At 50.5% G+C, this 17,587-nt stretch overlaps 1 protein-coding gene across 1 annotated transcript in view; it reads left to right on the plus strand.

Annotated features, from left to right (window-relative positions):
* LOC131207907 (uncharacterized) overlaps positions 1–17,587 on the plus strand; it is a 51,471-nt gene that overhangs the window by 9,463 nt on the left and 24,421 nt on the right. The window contains exons 2-4 of the mRNA XM_058200542.1: positions 12,434–12,480; positions 12,568–12,699; positions 14,944–15,116. Of these exons, the coding sequence (XP_058056525.1) occupies positions 12,434–12,480; positions 12,568–12,699; positions 14,944–15,116 (352 nt within the window). The remainder of the gene's footprint in view (positions 1–12,433; positions 12,481–12,567; positions 12,700–14,943; positions 15,117–17,587) is intronic.

Raw genomic sequence — 17,587 nt, forward strand, 5'->3', positions numbered from 1 at the left:
CGGCACCGACTACCGTCCCGGGCCGGGATGTGTGGTAGAATATTTGCACGAAAATGTGAAGCAAACTGGAAGAAAAAAAAAACGCTCACACCAGTTCCGTGGGAGTTTGGGTTATTAATTCTTGAGCTTCGTTTGCTTTCATCCCCGGTCCGGGGCTGTGCTGGGATCGATAATTTTCGGAAGATGCCCCACGGCGGTGGCCAACTAGAACTAGAAACCTCGATCCCGTTTTTCCGACCGTTGTCTTGTTTTTCTGTGTTTTTGACGTGCAGGCTTGTGGTGGGCTGAACATTAGTTTTCTTGCTACGGATTTCTTTTATGGCGATTCCGGTCCAGCTGGTTTCATGGATGGTTTCAAGCTGGCTGAGCGTAGGACCGGGGTAGGTCCGCAAACACTGGGTACAACAGTAACTCTTCACGGGGCACGGGATAAAGCTCATGTGAATTATTTCTTCTTGACCAGGCTTGAGTCGGGTAGCGCAACCATTTCAGCAGCAGATTATTTAAATCTTCAGCCTTCCAGGCGCACCATAAACTCATTAATCATCATTTATGGGTAGTGATTTATGGGCAACTCCACCCCGAAACGTATGGTCAGCGTGGATCCTTCGCCGGCCGCCATCTGGCCACAGTGGCGCAAGCAGTCTGTCTACGGTGACGCTGCACAACGGTGGTTAATTTTAAAGCCCGATTCAATAAACCCATAAGTTTGTGGTGTAAACTTTTTTTTAAATTCGGTTCAAATTCGTTAGCGAAGGTCGCGAAGACATGCGAAGGATGACACATCAGATGCTGGGCGCCTCAAATGAACTATCCACACATAACACGGGTCTCACTTCCGGCTGCAACCAGCGCGAAAAAAGAGATACGTTTATGGTGGGTTTCAATTAATCATAAACCAGCTTTCAGTGAGTTTAACGAGCAGTCTCATGATGCTCCCTTTTTCACCACCTCCCCAAAAACGGTGCCGGATCCTGTATGCCGTTGATGGTGATGCGCGGCGGATGCGGATGAGGTAAACACTATAATTTTGCCATTTCCAGACGAGCCCGGGAGTTGCGATAAAAATATCAATTTACGTTGGCCTCGCTGAAAGATGCTATCAGAACGTTTTAACTTGTGCTATCCTTCCACTCTCTCTCTCTCTCTCTCTCTCGCTCTCTAGGGGGTTGTTTGCGATTTAGTTTGCAAATTTACATAAAGTGCCTCCCGGTTGATGTTTCCATTCCGGGGTTCCGACGGTAGGATATGCCTTCATCGTCGTTCCCCCCTCCGGGTTCAAGTAGCGTGACGCTTGCGAACGCCACCATCATTGGGTTCGCATCCTGGCGGGTGGAATCGAATAATTTCTTCCCTGAATTCCCGACCCGTGGCATACCTTACGCAGAAAACTTTTTGCCAGCACTGTGGCCTTCGAACACTGGCACTGGCAATGCGGTTGGCATACAAATTAACGCCCCGGCGATTGCTTGCTGAGCCGGGCAAGGAAAAAATCTCGACCTACCGGCACGACGAAGACGATGGGATTATAAGTTACTAAATTAGGCGGAAACCACAACCAGGACGGCGTCGTCTGGCTCACATGCTCCGGCGCTCGGTAGGCCATTTAATTGCCGCACGCCTCGAGTAACGCCTCGCCTCGTGATGATCCCGCATCACCGAAACCTAACACCCGTTGAAACCGAGCTTCTCCGGCGGGTCTCAACGGCCAGCCGGATCCGGCCCGGGCTGGCCGTCAACGAGGGGCCTGGGTAATAACAATAATTAACCGACAATAAAGCTCCCCTGTCAGGGACACCCGCTCGGGTGAACTCTGGTCCCTCACCGGCGATTGATGAGGGTAGCTTCCGTTTCACTTTGCTTGTTCCGTGCCGTGCGTGCGTGGTATGATTTTCTAATAATGATTTTTTTTTCATTTTCCATTAGTATTTAAAAAAAGAGAAAATAAATTCCCGACACGAAGCTTAGCCATACTGGCAATCGCTGTCAACAGAATTGTCTCGCAACGGTTCACTAAAGCAATGAAGCAATGGACCCCACCGAGCGACATGGCTTGAGTAAGGTTTCATTGTGCGGAAGGACCCGACGGCCAGACGTCACCGATGAGTAGAAATTCCGGGCACGTTTCCGATTTAAATGGTGTCTGTGATATAATTTCGTTTTTGGTTTTTCCATTCATTCACGACCGACGACGGAAATTGGTTTTCCCTTATCCACTCAATCAGTGCGTGCAAAAATCAAAAATATTGAACCGAAATAGGTCGCCACATGGAGTCAACTTCGGGGAGCGATAAAGCTGCCTTTGATCGGCCGAACCATTTGGCCTTGGTGCCCGGGGCTCAACGATTGCCGAGGTTTTAAAGTAATTTAATATTTTCTCTATTACCGCACCGCACTATAATATCCCTAGGCGATGATGTGCCCCGAACGGCGGCCGCCGACGGCCAGCGTTTAATAGTTTTATAAATTAAATTTTTCCATCAATCACAGCGTACTGATTGGCAATGATTGCGAATTGTTATGGCTGCAGCAGCCGTCCGCCGGGAGGAAGCCGCCGGGTCCGTGGTGAATTAAGATATTTTATTTGTGTTCCATCAGATTCGTTGAAGCCGTGGAGAAGAACAGTGTACAGTTGTGATTTGGGTGTCCACTATATGGATCGTAAAGTTTTATTTTCTTCTCGTCGTTAAAACCCAATCTAGTCCATCAGTTGCCAGCCAAATTGTGAAACCAAAAACGAGAAATTGTCTATCCCATGGGCTAAAGGATTTGATGGGTCAGGTTTTACCGACATTCCGTAAGATGGCCCATAAACGTAGGACGTGCAAATGACCTTTAACGCAACCATCTTGGCCCACTTGCCACCACCGAAAGCGTCCACTGAAACGACATTTAGCTAACCGGAATGTCTGAATCTGAATGATAAATTGAAAAGTAATTTATGTTTCCTCCGCAAGGCTGCCCCGACTGGGATGACTACTATATTGACCTATTTAAGTGCAATCATCCTGTTTGGCCGTTTGCCATTCGTCGGTTTCGAGTGCTTCAACTCGAGCACTCTCGAAGGAACCCAACCGTTGCAGGCAGTGCTCGCTATTCAATTAGCTCTATTTAGTTTTTTGATGAACTCTTCTAGCACCAATCAAGAGCTAGTCTCAATCGTCACCATCAGGAGCAACGACAGCAACAGCAACACTTTCTAGCTAGTAGCTTGACGTTACCGCTCCGCCGTAATTATTGCCTAATTTGGTTTAATTTAATCTTTAGCGTTCGCCTGCGAAATAGAGATAAGAAGCGGACGACACGGGACGAGATTGCATCAAATTTTCACCAGCCTCCACTTGTAAGGGTCGGCTTCGGGTGTGGAGCAGAATACGGAAACAGCTTTTGTCGTGTCGTTCCTCCGGTCCGCCTGTGATTAGGTTCACGGCAGATTAAAAGCTTTGAAACCCATCATGCCAGGTTTGGTGGAGGCAACGCTGTCGACAAACATCTTTCCGTAACGAATTCGAAAGTCCTTCCGCCATTTATCGTTACAATGTTCTCCAGGAATCTCGGTCCCCGCCGGAGCCTGCCTCGCAGAGAATCATTAATATGCAGAAAACGTTACAATACTGTGAACCTATCCGGCAACGGCTCAGTGAGCATATCGTCAAACAATCGGCTCCTGGGCCGGCCCCTTCTCAAGTGTGCCACTCTTCTATCTTTTGTGTTAATCTCACAAGAATTAATATGCGGATGCCGCTCCAGCTGGCCGTGCTAGTGGGTAGAGAGAGAGAGAGAGCGTGAGGGCGAGAGAGAATGGCCGCAAGGAAGGGTTTCCGCTTTCAGGTGGCAACACAAAAAAGGAAGCTCTCGGATGAAAACATCCCATGTGAAAATTTGCTTCATTTCGCTTCCTTTGCAAAGGCAAACAATCTCGTCGTCCTCTGGAGCATCTTTTCACTCAACACGGTGTCTGCTTAAATATTGCATGCCAAAGGACCGAAAGCAAACATTAAAGGATTACGCTCAATAGCGCAGGCCAGCAGGCAGACGTCGGCTTGCTGTTGGTGTGGTACCTCGCCCAGGAACGAGACGTAAACTTGGCTACCCCGTGGGGAGCCAACACGAGGCTATTTACGTGTTTCAACCGAAAGCGTGGCTCGCAGACGTTCAACGACACTCTCCGACCCCCCCCCCCCCGTGTGTTTCATGCCCGTTTTACAGTTCCCCGAACGCAGCGTGAAAGACGCGCGACGACGGTCATGCTCCGTTGCAGTCGATGGGCCACCAGGCGCCTCCACCAAGGCGATCGGACTTGATGGGTATTTTGCCGCCAACGCGACACAGTACGGCAAATCTGCGAGCGTGACCCACGCGCTGCATTATTGATGCCTCCGGGGGTTTGGCTGATTGCGGGGCCTTACCTTAAGAACCAATTAGGACGATTCGTGAACATTAATCGATGACAGTGCCACCTACAAGGAGATAAGGCAAAGTTTTGAAGCCCCGATTACGTATGCAGCTAAAAGATCTATTTAATTCAATTTCATCATCTCCTTTCCAAATTGGCAAAGGAGCTCTACGAAACACAACAAGCTTCAGTTCCTTTCGTCTCGATCAATATATTCTCAACAACTATTTTGTATTTCCGAAACCCGAAGCAAACATCCAATATCCTTGCCGCACGTATTGTGGTTCGTTCGTTATTGTTTTACAAAGATCTTTCGACGTGGCAAACTTCCCCACAGCACCAGATGCGTTTTATGTTCACACTGACTGGCTGCAGCGGTTGGAACCGCAACAAAGGGAGCAACTGTTTATTCTTCGGTGCCAGTTCCTTGTCCGATGCTTGAAACTTACGTAGCTACGGAGTGTCTGCATGGCTTCCCTGCAACTTTGTAATAATTTCATGCAGTACGTCCGTAAAATGGTTGCCCTAATGAAATGTAAGACATCGAAACCATCCTTTCGGACTGTAAACGGTACTACTAACATCGGGAACTAATCTATATTCTAACCCCAAACGAGAAAGCTCCGGAAAACAAGAATATTTGAGTATTTGCCCACGAGCTTCTCGGAAGCTGCAACACTAATAGAGAGTCATTAGCACAAGTGGCTACTCCAGCAAAATGCAATCATCCTCCACGGGCATCGCATTTCTTTTCCAAAACATTCATTCCGTTTGCAGAAGTCAAAAGTGGGTCGCCTCGTCTGGACTCGTGACGCGTGTGGCAGTCAGACAACTCTCACAGTTCATCATCTTTCACTTGGAAGACTCTTGGATAGCGATTCAAATATGATTACCGTGGCCAGACTGGGTCACGGAGTCCACGGGGAAGGCACCAAGGGGATGACTTGCATTGAAAGCACTTCTTGGCAATCGCTTTCCCGAGCCCGAACTCCCCATTCGCTGTCGTCCCGAGCGCAGCGCGTCATACGGACTGCAGCAAGCTAATAAGCACTTCGTTACAGCCATAAAGTGTTCGACGGTCGAGACAAAGAACACCGAAACGCTGCCGACCTTTCGCTGACTCGGCACCACTAGCTTTCGAGATCCGCTGGCACACTTTGTGTTTGCTCTGTGTTCTGTGGTGTGTGCTCTGAACTAGGACGACGACTGCAAATGGTGCAGTCGGTCAAGACCGAGCCATAATTTATGGCTGGTCATGAAAATGTGAATTCCGATGACCGAGACCCAGCCGGTCCGGAGCGGACTAAATCGAGCGCAATGAATGACTTGAACAACATTCAAGCGTCGCTTGACGGATGACAAAATGGGAATGGGAATCGTTCGAGTGAGGCGACCACTTGTTACGAAAAGGTACCAAAGGTACCGAACGGGGGGTAAGTAAATCCGACGGAGTTAGTTTCCTCGTCGAAGTGAACGAAGAATGGTTGTTGCAAACGTTTTTAACTATTCGTTCGTTTCAACTAGCACAAGTACGCTCCACTCGTGACCCGTAAAGTGTATGGATGGCGCTTGAAAAGCGATTCAATTTCCAGTGCAAAAAAAAAACAGGTTAAACCCCTGGGCCGCCGGGTTGCGTTTCCTGTTGGTGCCGCTGCGCCATAACGAGAAGAGATGTTGCATTTTCAATCACAATGTACTTTTACGATTCAGAACGCGCCCAGGAACGGTGCCACGGTTCGTTTGCCTTCTCGCCGGTCCGATTTGTGTTCGGGCGCGGCTGCAGATGTTATGCTCCGACGTGTAGCACAATCCTTGGATCCGGGTTATTCCGAATCTGCAAACGAATCGGCGAAGGTAACATATTGCAACCATCGCCTGGGAGGCCGCCACTCACTACTTCAGGCCGGAGCTGTAAGAAACGTAAAATGTTTTCAACCGCACAAAACCGGCACACCGAACTGGGCCGGCCTGGAGCAAAAAGGAGTACGGAGAGAAAGGGACCCAGTTTCTCAACTGTCTCCCAAGTGAGTTCGGTGCCGGATTTACGGTTGCACCCGGATGGTTGAACCTTGAAACAGATCGGCAACGATGCGGCCGATACCGGCGACGGGTTTTGTGGAGCTGAAATCCTGGCCATTACTTTTCGGAAGCAAATCAATAGTTTTTAAAATTCAATTTACTCTCCATCAGATTTCGTTCACCACGGGATTACTGCCAACTCTCGGTGGATGGAAATCCTCGTTGGGTTGAGTTCAATAAGTGGTGTGTGAACTGATGGCCAGAACAAGCCGCTCTGAAAAAAGATTTTTATGGTTACTGTTGAGTTTGTTTTAATACTGCCGGTCAGCTGATAAGTATGAAGCTCAATTAATAGATTTTTTTTCGGGCTTATGACTCGCGGAATTCGATCAAGGTAAATCGATATTGTTCGAAACGATTTTCAACGTGCTTTATTTGAGTTCGAGAGGTTCAATTATTATCGAGTGGGTAAAAAATTCCGTGCTCTCGCGGTCGCTTTCGGAAAATTAAATACAATTGAAATAAAATTGAATTGAAAAGAAATTGAAAAGCAAAAGTTAGTGAGTGAATGTTAATTCGGAAGCATCCACCGTCTTAACAGAGAGCCAGAAGAATGTGCATTCCACAAATCAGCAATCCCAGCATTGTTGCCTATTTTCATATGCTGCACCACAACAGACAGGCACGAAAATGATGAAGAATCATCATTTTTCAACATTTAATAAAGCTTCTACATCCATTCTGCAACTCAGTCCTATTCGGGATCCGTGGGGACTCAGTCCTGTTCGGGATGCTACGTTAGGATGTTTCCGAAAGCGATGCAATAACTGGCACCACCAGAACCACAAGGCCACCGATTTTATTAGATGTGCGCCAGTGCACCAACATTACGGTGGTGTTCCGGGCCGGATTTGGCCACAAACACACGTACGACCCACAAATAGGGCGCGGGTGTGGAGCACTCCCGCCTTCCGGTGCACCTGTCATGTCACACGCGAACCGACCCGGTTCGCGAAATGTGTCGCTTCAGGAAGTCGCCCACCCACCGCATGCGGCGCATGTTTGAGTTTTGGCATCACGTGCCTCATCCCGAGCGCCGCCTCCCTCCGCGTGGCTTCAATTTCCGGATCAGGCGACTCCGGAGCAGCACGCCTGTAATGATGCCGGCGGGATTATGTTGGTGCAAATGTGGGGCTCGCCACCTTCTGGCGGCCACGTTGTTTGCATTCCCCGGGGCCGGGACGATTCCGATCGGCCTTGGGCGAGCCGCTGGGCTGGGTTTGCTTTACGTGCTAGGGGTCCCGTAAATTAACCTGCCCAGATGAGAAGCACAAATAGAACCACCGATTCACGCCGGTGCCGCATTCAATTAAACTTTTGCACTAAACCTATTTTTTGCGCTCTGGAATCGATACAGTGTTAAACACTCGCCTACGCACCAATAGATCATGAACTTTTAATCAACTTTGTGTTAAAATGTAAACTAAATTAATCATCACAAAGCCTTGTCCGATAACGGGGCCACCGTAATGTCTAATATTGGATGCGAGAGAATCGAGCACAAATGTTGCTCAAATACACTTTCCAGCGACATTACTTCCCGTTCATTATCGCAGCGCCCATGGTGACGCCAAATATGCATGTCCCCGGCCCGGTAACGACACAGTAACAACGCTGTTAACATGCAAATGCAGCGCCAGCCGGTTGCGATAATTGCGTGTTGCACGAAGGGCGCGAAGTGCCCGCGGCACGGTGCACCATGCGGCCGAACAACCGCAATAATTCGCAAGCCCATGTATCCGGCTGCGTCGGTTGGTACCGTCCGGAGCCGGCGTAAATTATGGATTCAATTTTGAATCCATTCACCGTGATGCAGCCCGGGAATCCCGAGGCCCTTGAGGCGCGCTCTTGCAACACGAGCTTTTCCGGGAACGGAATTTGCAGAACATAAAAGCGGCGTAAATTGTACTTAATTTTGTTTAACTTTGTGTCATCGAAAAGAGCTTCACTTTCCAAGAAAATCCTATTTCATCCTTTCGAACCGACCGATTACACTCCGAGCTTCATTGGAACGCATTGGCGCATGTTTCGGGCGCAACCAACCAAGGGCGATGTCTAACTGAACCCACGGAATCGTATTACCGACGTCTTTTCGGACCCTTTCATTCCAGTGCACCGTTGGTGAGCCTACACAACATCCGAAACGTAGCCCACGTCAGTTGAAATTTAAGAAAATGGTTAATTCGCCGAAGGTCTTTCCAGGATCATAGTGCAATGAAGTTTTGCGTCTGCCACGTCACATCGCCGGAGATGGGGAAATCCTTCCCAGCAATGGACCGAATGTGGGATAGCATCTCAGTCCCGGATTCTGTTCCGGCAAAGGCACCAAGCGTCGAACGGTGACCGGAAGCTGCTTTACCTTCAACCGATCGTTCACCAAATCAACTTTCGTAAACCGTTTCACAATTAAGCGTCTTCCGGTGGCCTTCAGCCACGGCCAAGCTCCTTGGCCGCTACCAACGTAATCGGTGCCACCGAAGAATGCTAATCCGGAAACTATTTCTTAATCCCTCCCCGGAGGCTGGAAGTCTTACAAAATGGCTCGGCACGGAAGCTACCATCCTTTTTTCCCATTTTTATGAATGATCGATCGCTTTCTGGTGCAGTGCCTGGGCTCGGGTCGAACTTGATGAAAGTATCGTCAAAGTAGTTTGCACTTCCGGTGCTCGGCTCGAGAGGTACGTTAGTGTCGAGTGCCGGAGCTCCTTTCATGTGTTCTCGAGCCCCGTCTTAGTCGCGGCCCCCGTGGTTCGCTTAAAGCGCTCTGTGCGAATCCGGTGTGGCTGCAACGAGTGGCAGCAGGAAAGGATTACCGCTTCCGGGAATCGCAAGAAGCCCGGTGCGATGCCGGGTTGATGAAGAAAGTTTACCACCGTGTGCGCGCGCGAAGCGGACACCATTGTGGCGTGAGTATCGATTTTTCATTACCATCGACAGCATCACGCTGCACGCGCGTGTGAAGAGTATTGGCTCGGTGGGAAAGCTGCTGGAAAACGCTTCAGGCGGTGGCGACCCGGATCCCGGATAGCGCCAGCCAGAGCGCCGGAGGAAGTTTTCTTTCCATTACCGAGAGCCGAGTGAATGGGCCGAATCAGTGCAATTTTATTTGTTCAGCGAAAAAAAAACACTTTGATCAGGCTCCTGGAAAATGCTGGCGGAGATGAAAAATGGATGAAAGAAAATGGGAAAGAAAGAAAACTTCCAAAGCCACCCGCAAAGTACTTCCACGTCGCGGGTCCTTCTTGACCAGCGACATCCGGCCAGCGATGTTTTCCTGTCCCGATGGGAATGGAATTTCCACCGCTTTTCGTTTGTTCCCTTACAACCGACTCCATTGTCGTCCTTGACTGGAGGCGATAAGGGAGTTGAGTGATCGGAATCGGGAACCAATATCCGCCGGAGTCCGTAAATTGAATTATACTTCCTACTGGTTGACGGTGGAAAATGGGGATGGGAACTTTTCTATGCCCGGGAATTAGTATGTTGGTGGCCCAAGAGTTTAATTGCTCGTTACCGCGCTAGCCACACAGCCACTACGTTGCTGGGTGGAAAATTAACCCACCACCGAATATTATCGTTCCGAAAATAATTATCACCTTTTTTGGGTCAACTTCCGGGTAAATAATTAAACGGCGCCCCAAGCATATATGCATTACAGAGAGCGCCTAGCCTTAGAGTGAGGCTTAGGCGAGCCGCGTCAGTCGATTACTATTGATCGCCAAACTTTGCTAATAACACCCGTCGGAGAGCGGGCCCTTCCGGTACCACTTTCGCGCCCAGCTTCAGTCTCAGTCGGGTCCGGGTTCCCGGGTTGCCAACTCCAGGCCTCCTGGTGAAATCGCACGGAACATCCTCGTAAAGCCGTGCGTAGGAGAGCGATTAGGAGAATAATCGCATTTTCCGGTCACGCACCTTCCGGTCGCGGCGGGTTTTTTTCCCCGTTTGGTTTCCCTTTGTGGGACCCGGATGTTCTTTTTCCCTGCCGAGTGCCCCTTCGCAATGCCACAATCCAATCGGCTCCAGATCCGGTTGCTGGTGGCTGCCAAACGGCTCGGCTTGGCGTTTACGCCAGGTTTGCACGCGCGACCGACAAGGTGATGAGCGATGGAGAAAATTGGCCCTTTTCCATACGTAATGCGTCCCGCCCTGCCGGATCCTGGCCTCCCCTCTCTGGGGGGACGGTCCCGATTACGAGCGGTACGTGACCTTGCCGGTTGCCCGGGCCCTTTTCCCCGGGTTAACTTCACGGACATTATCCGGAGTTGAACGACAAGGCACGCCGCTCTGGCTCTCCGCTGACCTTTGTTTGACCCACCTTCCTGCCGACCACCCCACGACCGGGAGGGAAACAAACAGAAAATTATCGTCAAGATGCATGAAGTGGCACATCGTGGCAGACTATCTGAAGCTCGGAGCCTATACGGGCTTAAAGCGCGCTCGTTCCGTTACACGGCCGTTATTGGATTTCGCAAGAACGCGACTCCGTGCGGAGGACACTCGCAGACATTAAATGTTGCAGACGCTCGTCGACTTCCCTTCAGGTCCCTCACGCACCTCACGCCTTTGCGTTCGATAAAATATGGAAGAGTGCGTTCGCTTTTAGTGCCACTTTGCAATAAATAAAAACATTGCCAATCGCCGTTCACGTCACCGCCTACGACATCCTGGGACCCCCGCCAGATTTTATGCTGCCGTTCGTATCGTACACAGTGCGTTCTCACCTGCGCCTTTGTTCGCCTGCGCCATTATCTCACTGTACGGGGATTACCGGGTGAATCCGCACGGCGTCGGGAAGCGGCCTCTCGAAATCCCGTCAACCGAGCGAGGGGCAGCAAAACATGCAAACGGGTGGCAAAGGGGAGTGGACAAAAACATGTATTTATAGTACGAAACAAATGGCCCAATTGGGCTGCAGATGTCGTAAGACGCCGTGTATTATTTTCGCTACGGCTTCCGGTCGCCCTAATGGCCCGTCCGCAATATGCTGAGATTCTAGGCTGTGTGCCGTGTCGTCCTTTAGCAAGTCCGCATCGGCCTCGGGACCCTGTCGAGGAAATCACCTTCCGTCTCCACTCAGGTGGCTATCGATGGGAGTGAGGGCGATTGGCCAATGGGTCCTATTATGATTCTCGAACTCGATCACGAAGTTCGTTCAAAAGTTTATCTGAGTTCCGTAACGGGAGCTTTCAATTGGATGAATCTTTTCTCGATCTATCGAGTTCTCACCGCATTATGGTTTTCGATCGGCTAGTCGAATTTGACAAACGGGCTTCCGTGAACTTTTTACTACGGAAAGAACCGTTCTGTTAGGATGTCTTTGATTTTATCAATCAGTTTGCATTGCCTATGCTGCGCCGTGCAAATATTTTAAAAGATAGTTTATATTTTAGTGATGAAAAATTCAATTTATAAAATTTAAATCTCTGGCTTTGTGAATCTTTGTATCTTCAGTTCTTTCACTGTTACTATCGCTATCAGAAACGCGGGAATCGTCTAAAAATTTAAGAAATATAATAGCAAGAATCGTACCCACTTCTGAACTGCTATCTGTGTATGTGTATCTGTAAGGGCAATGTTAACAAAAATGCACCAAAATGACAGTTCGTATTCAAAGAGTTTTGACAAGCTTTCACATTTAAACTTTTTAGCACATTTTAGCACATTTAGCACTCAGAGCTTCTCTAATTTAAAACCACGATCCCGGCAAACGAGTTCGACAATCGAGAACGAGAACTTCACTCTATTCGACTGTACGAGTTTGATAATAGCGGGGAATGCCTGCTAAGAGTCCGACTCTACCGGCGACGTAATGTACGCTCAATGCATGGCACTGATTTCACAAAGCAACCATCGGACCAACAAAGTGTCCGTTGACAACGTTTGATAGCGCATTTTTTTGTATCGCTCTGGCACCCCGGAAAGTCATCTTCATTCCGTTTTTGTTTCGCATCGTTGCAGGCCTTCATCACGCGTCCTCGCTAGGGAACATCGACACATCGTCACAGGTAAGTCTCAGGCCGATTTTGGACCATCGCGAAATGCCCGCGGCGCACGGGCCTACTGCTAACTTGCTTCGCGTTCGTCCTTTTCAGTCGAAAGTACATTTAGCCGCACGAAGCTACGACTCCGAAGATGAAAATATGGGCCGCAAGAAGGGACGGCCTTATGAGACGAGCCCGTGCTCGCGGGCTCCGGTCTACTCGAAGGGAGACATCCGGGAGCAGGTGAGTTGGGAAGTTGGTGAAAACTTTTCCACGAAAGTTCCTATTCCGTTCCATTTCCGCATCACCCGAAGGCCCGTTGATTGACTTTTCCAATATCGGCTCCCGCCACCCAGAAATGGGGGGATCTGGAGGCCTTCCACATCATCTGCCTCAGCCCTACCGAAGCCCGATTCCATTACAACCTTTTCGCGCTCCCGTGGCGGGCCTTCACACGAATTAACGCTCTCTTCGATCGCTTTCCCGTGGCCAGGCATTTTCCTGTACCACTCTCCGTACCCATTGCATTAGTGCTCGTTCCTGGCCAGTGGTCGCAGACGGCGATATCCTTCGTGTTCGTGTGGACACCGCCGAAATGACCTTCGCCGGGGTCGGTGACGAGAGACTTTAATTAGATTGCAAAGTTGGAGTGCGAAATGCGGAATCCTAGGCCCTCGTCGTACGGTGTTGGCATCCATTAGCGTGCAATTATGCCCAACAACACACGGCGTGGCTCGAAACAGGGTCGAACTTTTGCTCCTGCTAAGGTACCCATGGGTCCGGCCGGCAGAACGGCAGAAGTGTTCGAGAACTCATGTCAAAACGTAATTGATTGAGAAAACAAAAACAATGTTGAGCAAATTCTTGGCCACTCCCACTTCCGAGGTGCCGGAGAGCAACTTTGAAGTGGAACACTAAACCCGGAAAAGCCGCCACTAAGCGCCTGCGGCTGGCCTTCATTCGATTGGGCCGTGAGAAAGTCGGTCCGCAACAACTGATCGGACGATGGAAAACTTTTTCCTTCTCACCTCGCTCACCACAGAGCACCGTTCGTCCTGGGCAATTAATAGCGTCCTTTCGGGGCACCACTTACGCGCCCATTAATCAGACGATCGGATGATTGCCGGGAGATTTGCGAAGATTACCCGAACACGGCACGGTGGCGTTGAGTGATTGGCAGGATCTTCGCGGCCCGATCATATCTCAGTCGGTACGCGGCGTGATTGATGAGCCGCTGTTCGAGGTCCTCGCGGTGTGATGTTTGATCCGAGTTGGCCGTCATGTTGTGTCACGTTGAGTCAGACCAAAGCAGGTTGCCCGTAGTAGTAGTTTGAATCGGTAACTTGAAAGTCAAAGTTTTCAGAAGGACCTCCTCCTGAAGAAAGGTGTTTTTGGTGCTCGCAGCGATCCGAACACTAAATTACCAGATACATACACATATGGACACAGTACTGCCGTACCCGAACCGTCGTCAGCCGGAGTGACAGATTCTAGGGGAAGATGATTTATTCATTTGCCCAAAAACAAGAGCAAGCAGGTCGTGTGCTGCGTCCGTTAAATATTCAAACCGTCCGCGCGGTTTTGATTGAATACCGAGGGAAATGTTGTGCGGCAAGTTTTCCTCGCCTGCGCTCTCTCGCTCTCTCGCTTTTGCACGAACCTCCCGACGGGCTCATTTATTTTTCATTTTCCATTAATTTTCGGCTGCCTACCAATTCGAAGCACAAATTAAACGAGCGCCACCGGGAGCGGGACTCGTCAGGACATGAAATGAAGACGCCAAATCCTTCCCGAAACATCGCCAACGTTTGGCAAGAACTTATGCATATTTAAGTGATGCCGTGCTTTCGCACGGCACCCCGAATGCTGGCGTGGCGTGTGTTGTTGTTTGTCGTCCCGACCGCCCGGGACGCGGGAATGTAATATTGAATTGAAAAATTTCCATCCACAAATTTATGTACCGATTTGAAATTCTATTGACGCTGATTCGCCGCTCGTTCGCGTTCCGCGCCTGTTCGATCGGCGGCCGGCTGGAAATGTGATCCCCGAGACCCGGCTCGAACAGGGAACAGGGTTGGGTGTCTCTAAAGCAAAGCTGAAGCAGAATTCATGGAACCGCGCGGCGCAACTATGATAGCGTTGATTGAATTTTCGGTGCTTCCGAGCGGAATACGCGGAAGCCCCCGATCGGGACGAACTTCCCCCGAGGGCAAACAAATCAAGCCACGGCGCAAGCCTCCAAATGGAAAATGTCAACAGTTTTGATAATAATACGCTTTCTCGGTGTCGCGAAATCGAAGGCGATTTTCGAGAATTCCTTCGCGCCATTATTCGAATGCCCCACGCCAATGTAAACGCCCCGTCACCCATATGGTCACTGAGCACACGGATCGCATCGTCCCGGAAACCCCCCTGCCTTTTTAGTATTTTTACGCGGGGCGCGACCTTTATTGACATTCACTCCGTTCCTGCCTTTCTTCTTTGCAGTACTGCCTGACGGATCGCCAGCTCAACTCGATAGAGCAACCGCGCCGGGAACGGTTCTTCGGTTGCTGGTCCGGTCGCAATGCTCCGCAGTCGTTTCTGGGCGTTTGCGTCGGGCGCCGGGCTCCGTCCGATGAGAACCTTGCCGACTACGCCCCGATCCAGCGGTACCCGAGGTGAGTTGTGCCACAGTGCTTTAATTTTATTTATTTTCACGACCAGCTCAAGCTTTAAGCGTTGCCCCGGCAAAAGGACAAAACCCTTGAACTCTCCCAACGGAAAGGTTTCGCGGCTCGGAACGGAACCATCTCCGCGTAACTCGGTGGGTCATTTTTATTCATTACCCTTTGAATTATGCACTCTCACTGCACGTGGCCGTCATCGTGGCGATGGCTGAGGGAGTGCCAACCCATTACAAGTCAGCACCCGGCGAGGGAGCCATCTTTGCGCTCGCTATTAATAGTGCCTTCGCCAAGGCCAGTCGGATGGCCTGCGAGTGGACGACGATGTGCTCGGAAGGAAAAGTGCACTTAGAGGAGGAAGCCATGGTCGACCACCTAGCGGAAGATAAATTGAAGTTCGATACGGTAGCGCTGGAGCTGCTGAAATCATAGATTGCGCCACAAAATTCCGTTCCATCGCCACCGTCCCGGGGCTCACCTTAAGGATTGACCACGGATTTAGCAGCCACCGGCACGGCACGGACCTGTTGTGTCCTTCGCGCGCCCGAACGATCGTCGAGTTCTTTCGCTAACCATTATTCGAGTGATAAAATCGGGCGGAATGTGCTCGACGCCGTAGCCACATTGTCTCACGGACCACGACTGACCATCGGACTCGGCCACTCGGCCGTCCGGATCCCGATGGTCCGGAACGCACCACATCGTTGGCGGCAGCATGGCGAAGGTTCGATAAGAAATAATTCAGTAGCAGCAGCCGCGTGGCAACAGCATCACCCTGTGGTGGGTGGCCGTGGTTCCGGTGATGCCTTGGGCTCGACTCGATCAACCGACAAACGGAGGGTCCGCTGTTTGCGCTGCCAAACGGTGGCTTCCAGCGTATCCCGGGGAGGTGCATGCGTGTCGTGGCCATTTGCGCGTCGTCATCGCAAGGACACGTTCGCCACGGGGCACCATAGTCACGGACACCGACCGACGGAACCTGCCGATCTGTTGATTGTGTTGTGGCACACAATGTTCACTGCCGACGTGCCTCGCTGCCTCGGATCCTGATGTTCGATTTACAAAGGCGGAAAAAAAAGAAAGGTGCAAAGAAAGTGGGTCAGGTGATGATGCTGTTTTTCGCCCAGCCACGCGTGAGGGTTTTTGGGGTGCTCGGCCCCCCGGTTCGGCAGTGATTGGGCACCGGATGACAGTAATTTATGTTTCGCGCCAGAGCCAGGCTCTGGCGGGGCATTGATTTTCCATTCGCCCACTTCGTAATGGGCGCAAACATTATCGCCTGGCAGTGCTTTCGCCACCTCGTCACCGATAATGGGCGATTACTCGCGAGCTGCATGAAAGCTGCAAAAAGCTGCATGAAAATTCCTTCTTGAATCCAACCAAAAAGTGACAATTGAATTAGTACAAACAAGGTCCATTGCAACGGAATTCCACACCGATCTAAAGCGCCTCGCGTAACGTGTCCGGAAGGTTTATTCGTTTTCCAACACCGGACCGGCAAACAACGACCTGGAAAATATGCGATGCTACTTTTTAGCCGTTCGACTTTGTAACCGTGTCCATAAGCGTAATCTCATCTCGCTCCCGGGTCGGGCTAATTCAATTCTCCCAGCCCAGCCGGGAGCCGACCCGGAGCCAACTCTGGGCGCCGCGAAACGATGAAATATTTGTCACGAAAGCGTGAGCCCAGGTCCTGGCGGTCGCGTTGGAAACGAAATGGAAATGATGAAAACTCCGGGCAAATTCAAAGCCACCAAGGCGGACAGTATGCATAAAATATTTTTTTTAATGATAATTCTGCCGGCGCCAGGCAGTTGAATAAAAGAAAGGGGCCACACCTTTCCATCGGCCCATTCCGCCCATTCGCACCTTCCGCTGACCTACTATCGCAGCGGCGTGCCCGGCAGATGGCAATCTTACCAATCCCATATTCATGGGCCTCCTTTCGGGGCGGGGTGGTACGTGGTTCTCCACTCCATTGGGCGCTCGGTGACGTGTTGTTTAGTTACGACGGGATCTTCGGGCCCTGATCGGAGGGCAGCCTCCGCTCAGTGTTTCAGACGTTGAAAGGTTTTGCGCAAGTACGATGCGACGGTCCCAAAAAAAACCTCCCGACCCCGTGGGTCACGTCTCGGTCGCCCCCCGGCAGGTGTATCCTTCGGCTCAAATCAAACCCGGTCGGCGGGATGATTATTATGCAGCTCACAAATTACAAACCCCTGCTGCGAATTGCTACCGGAACCGGGGAAAGTTTATGAAGCTGAGGGTGTGAAATTTTAATTTACTTCCTCGACGTGGCTTGTGGCGAGGTGGACTCTTTTGTGGCAAGTGGCGAAACGAGTTCGTTGATAATTTGACAAGTGGGTCCGAGGAATGCAGAGATGGTTGCGGAATTTCTAATTTCATTACAATCGGCTCTCCGTCGACTTGGCTTACATTTTTAATAAAGTTGCAAGACAACACAG

Source organism: Anopheles bellator, chromosome 2 (assembly GCF_943735745.2).
Source record: "Anopheles bellator chromosome 2, idAnoBellAS_SP24_06.2, whole genome shotgun sequence".
NCBI lineage: Eukaryota > Metazoa > Arthropoda > Insecta > Diptera > Culicidae > Anopheles > Anopheles bellator.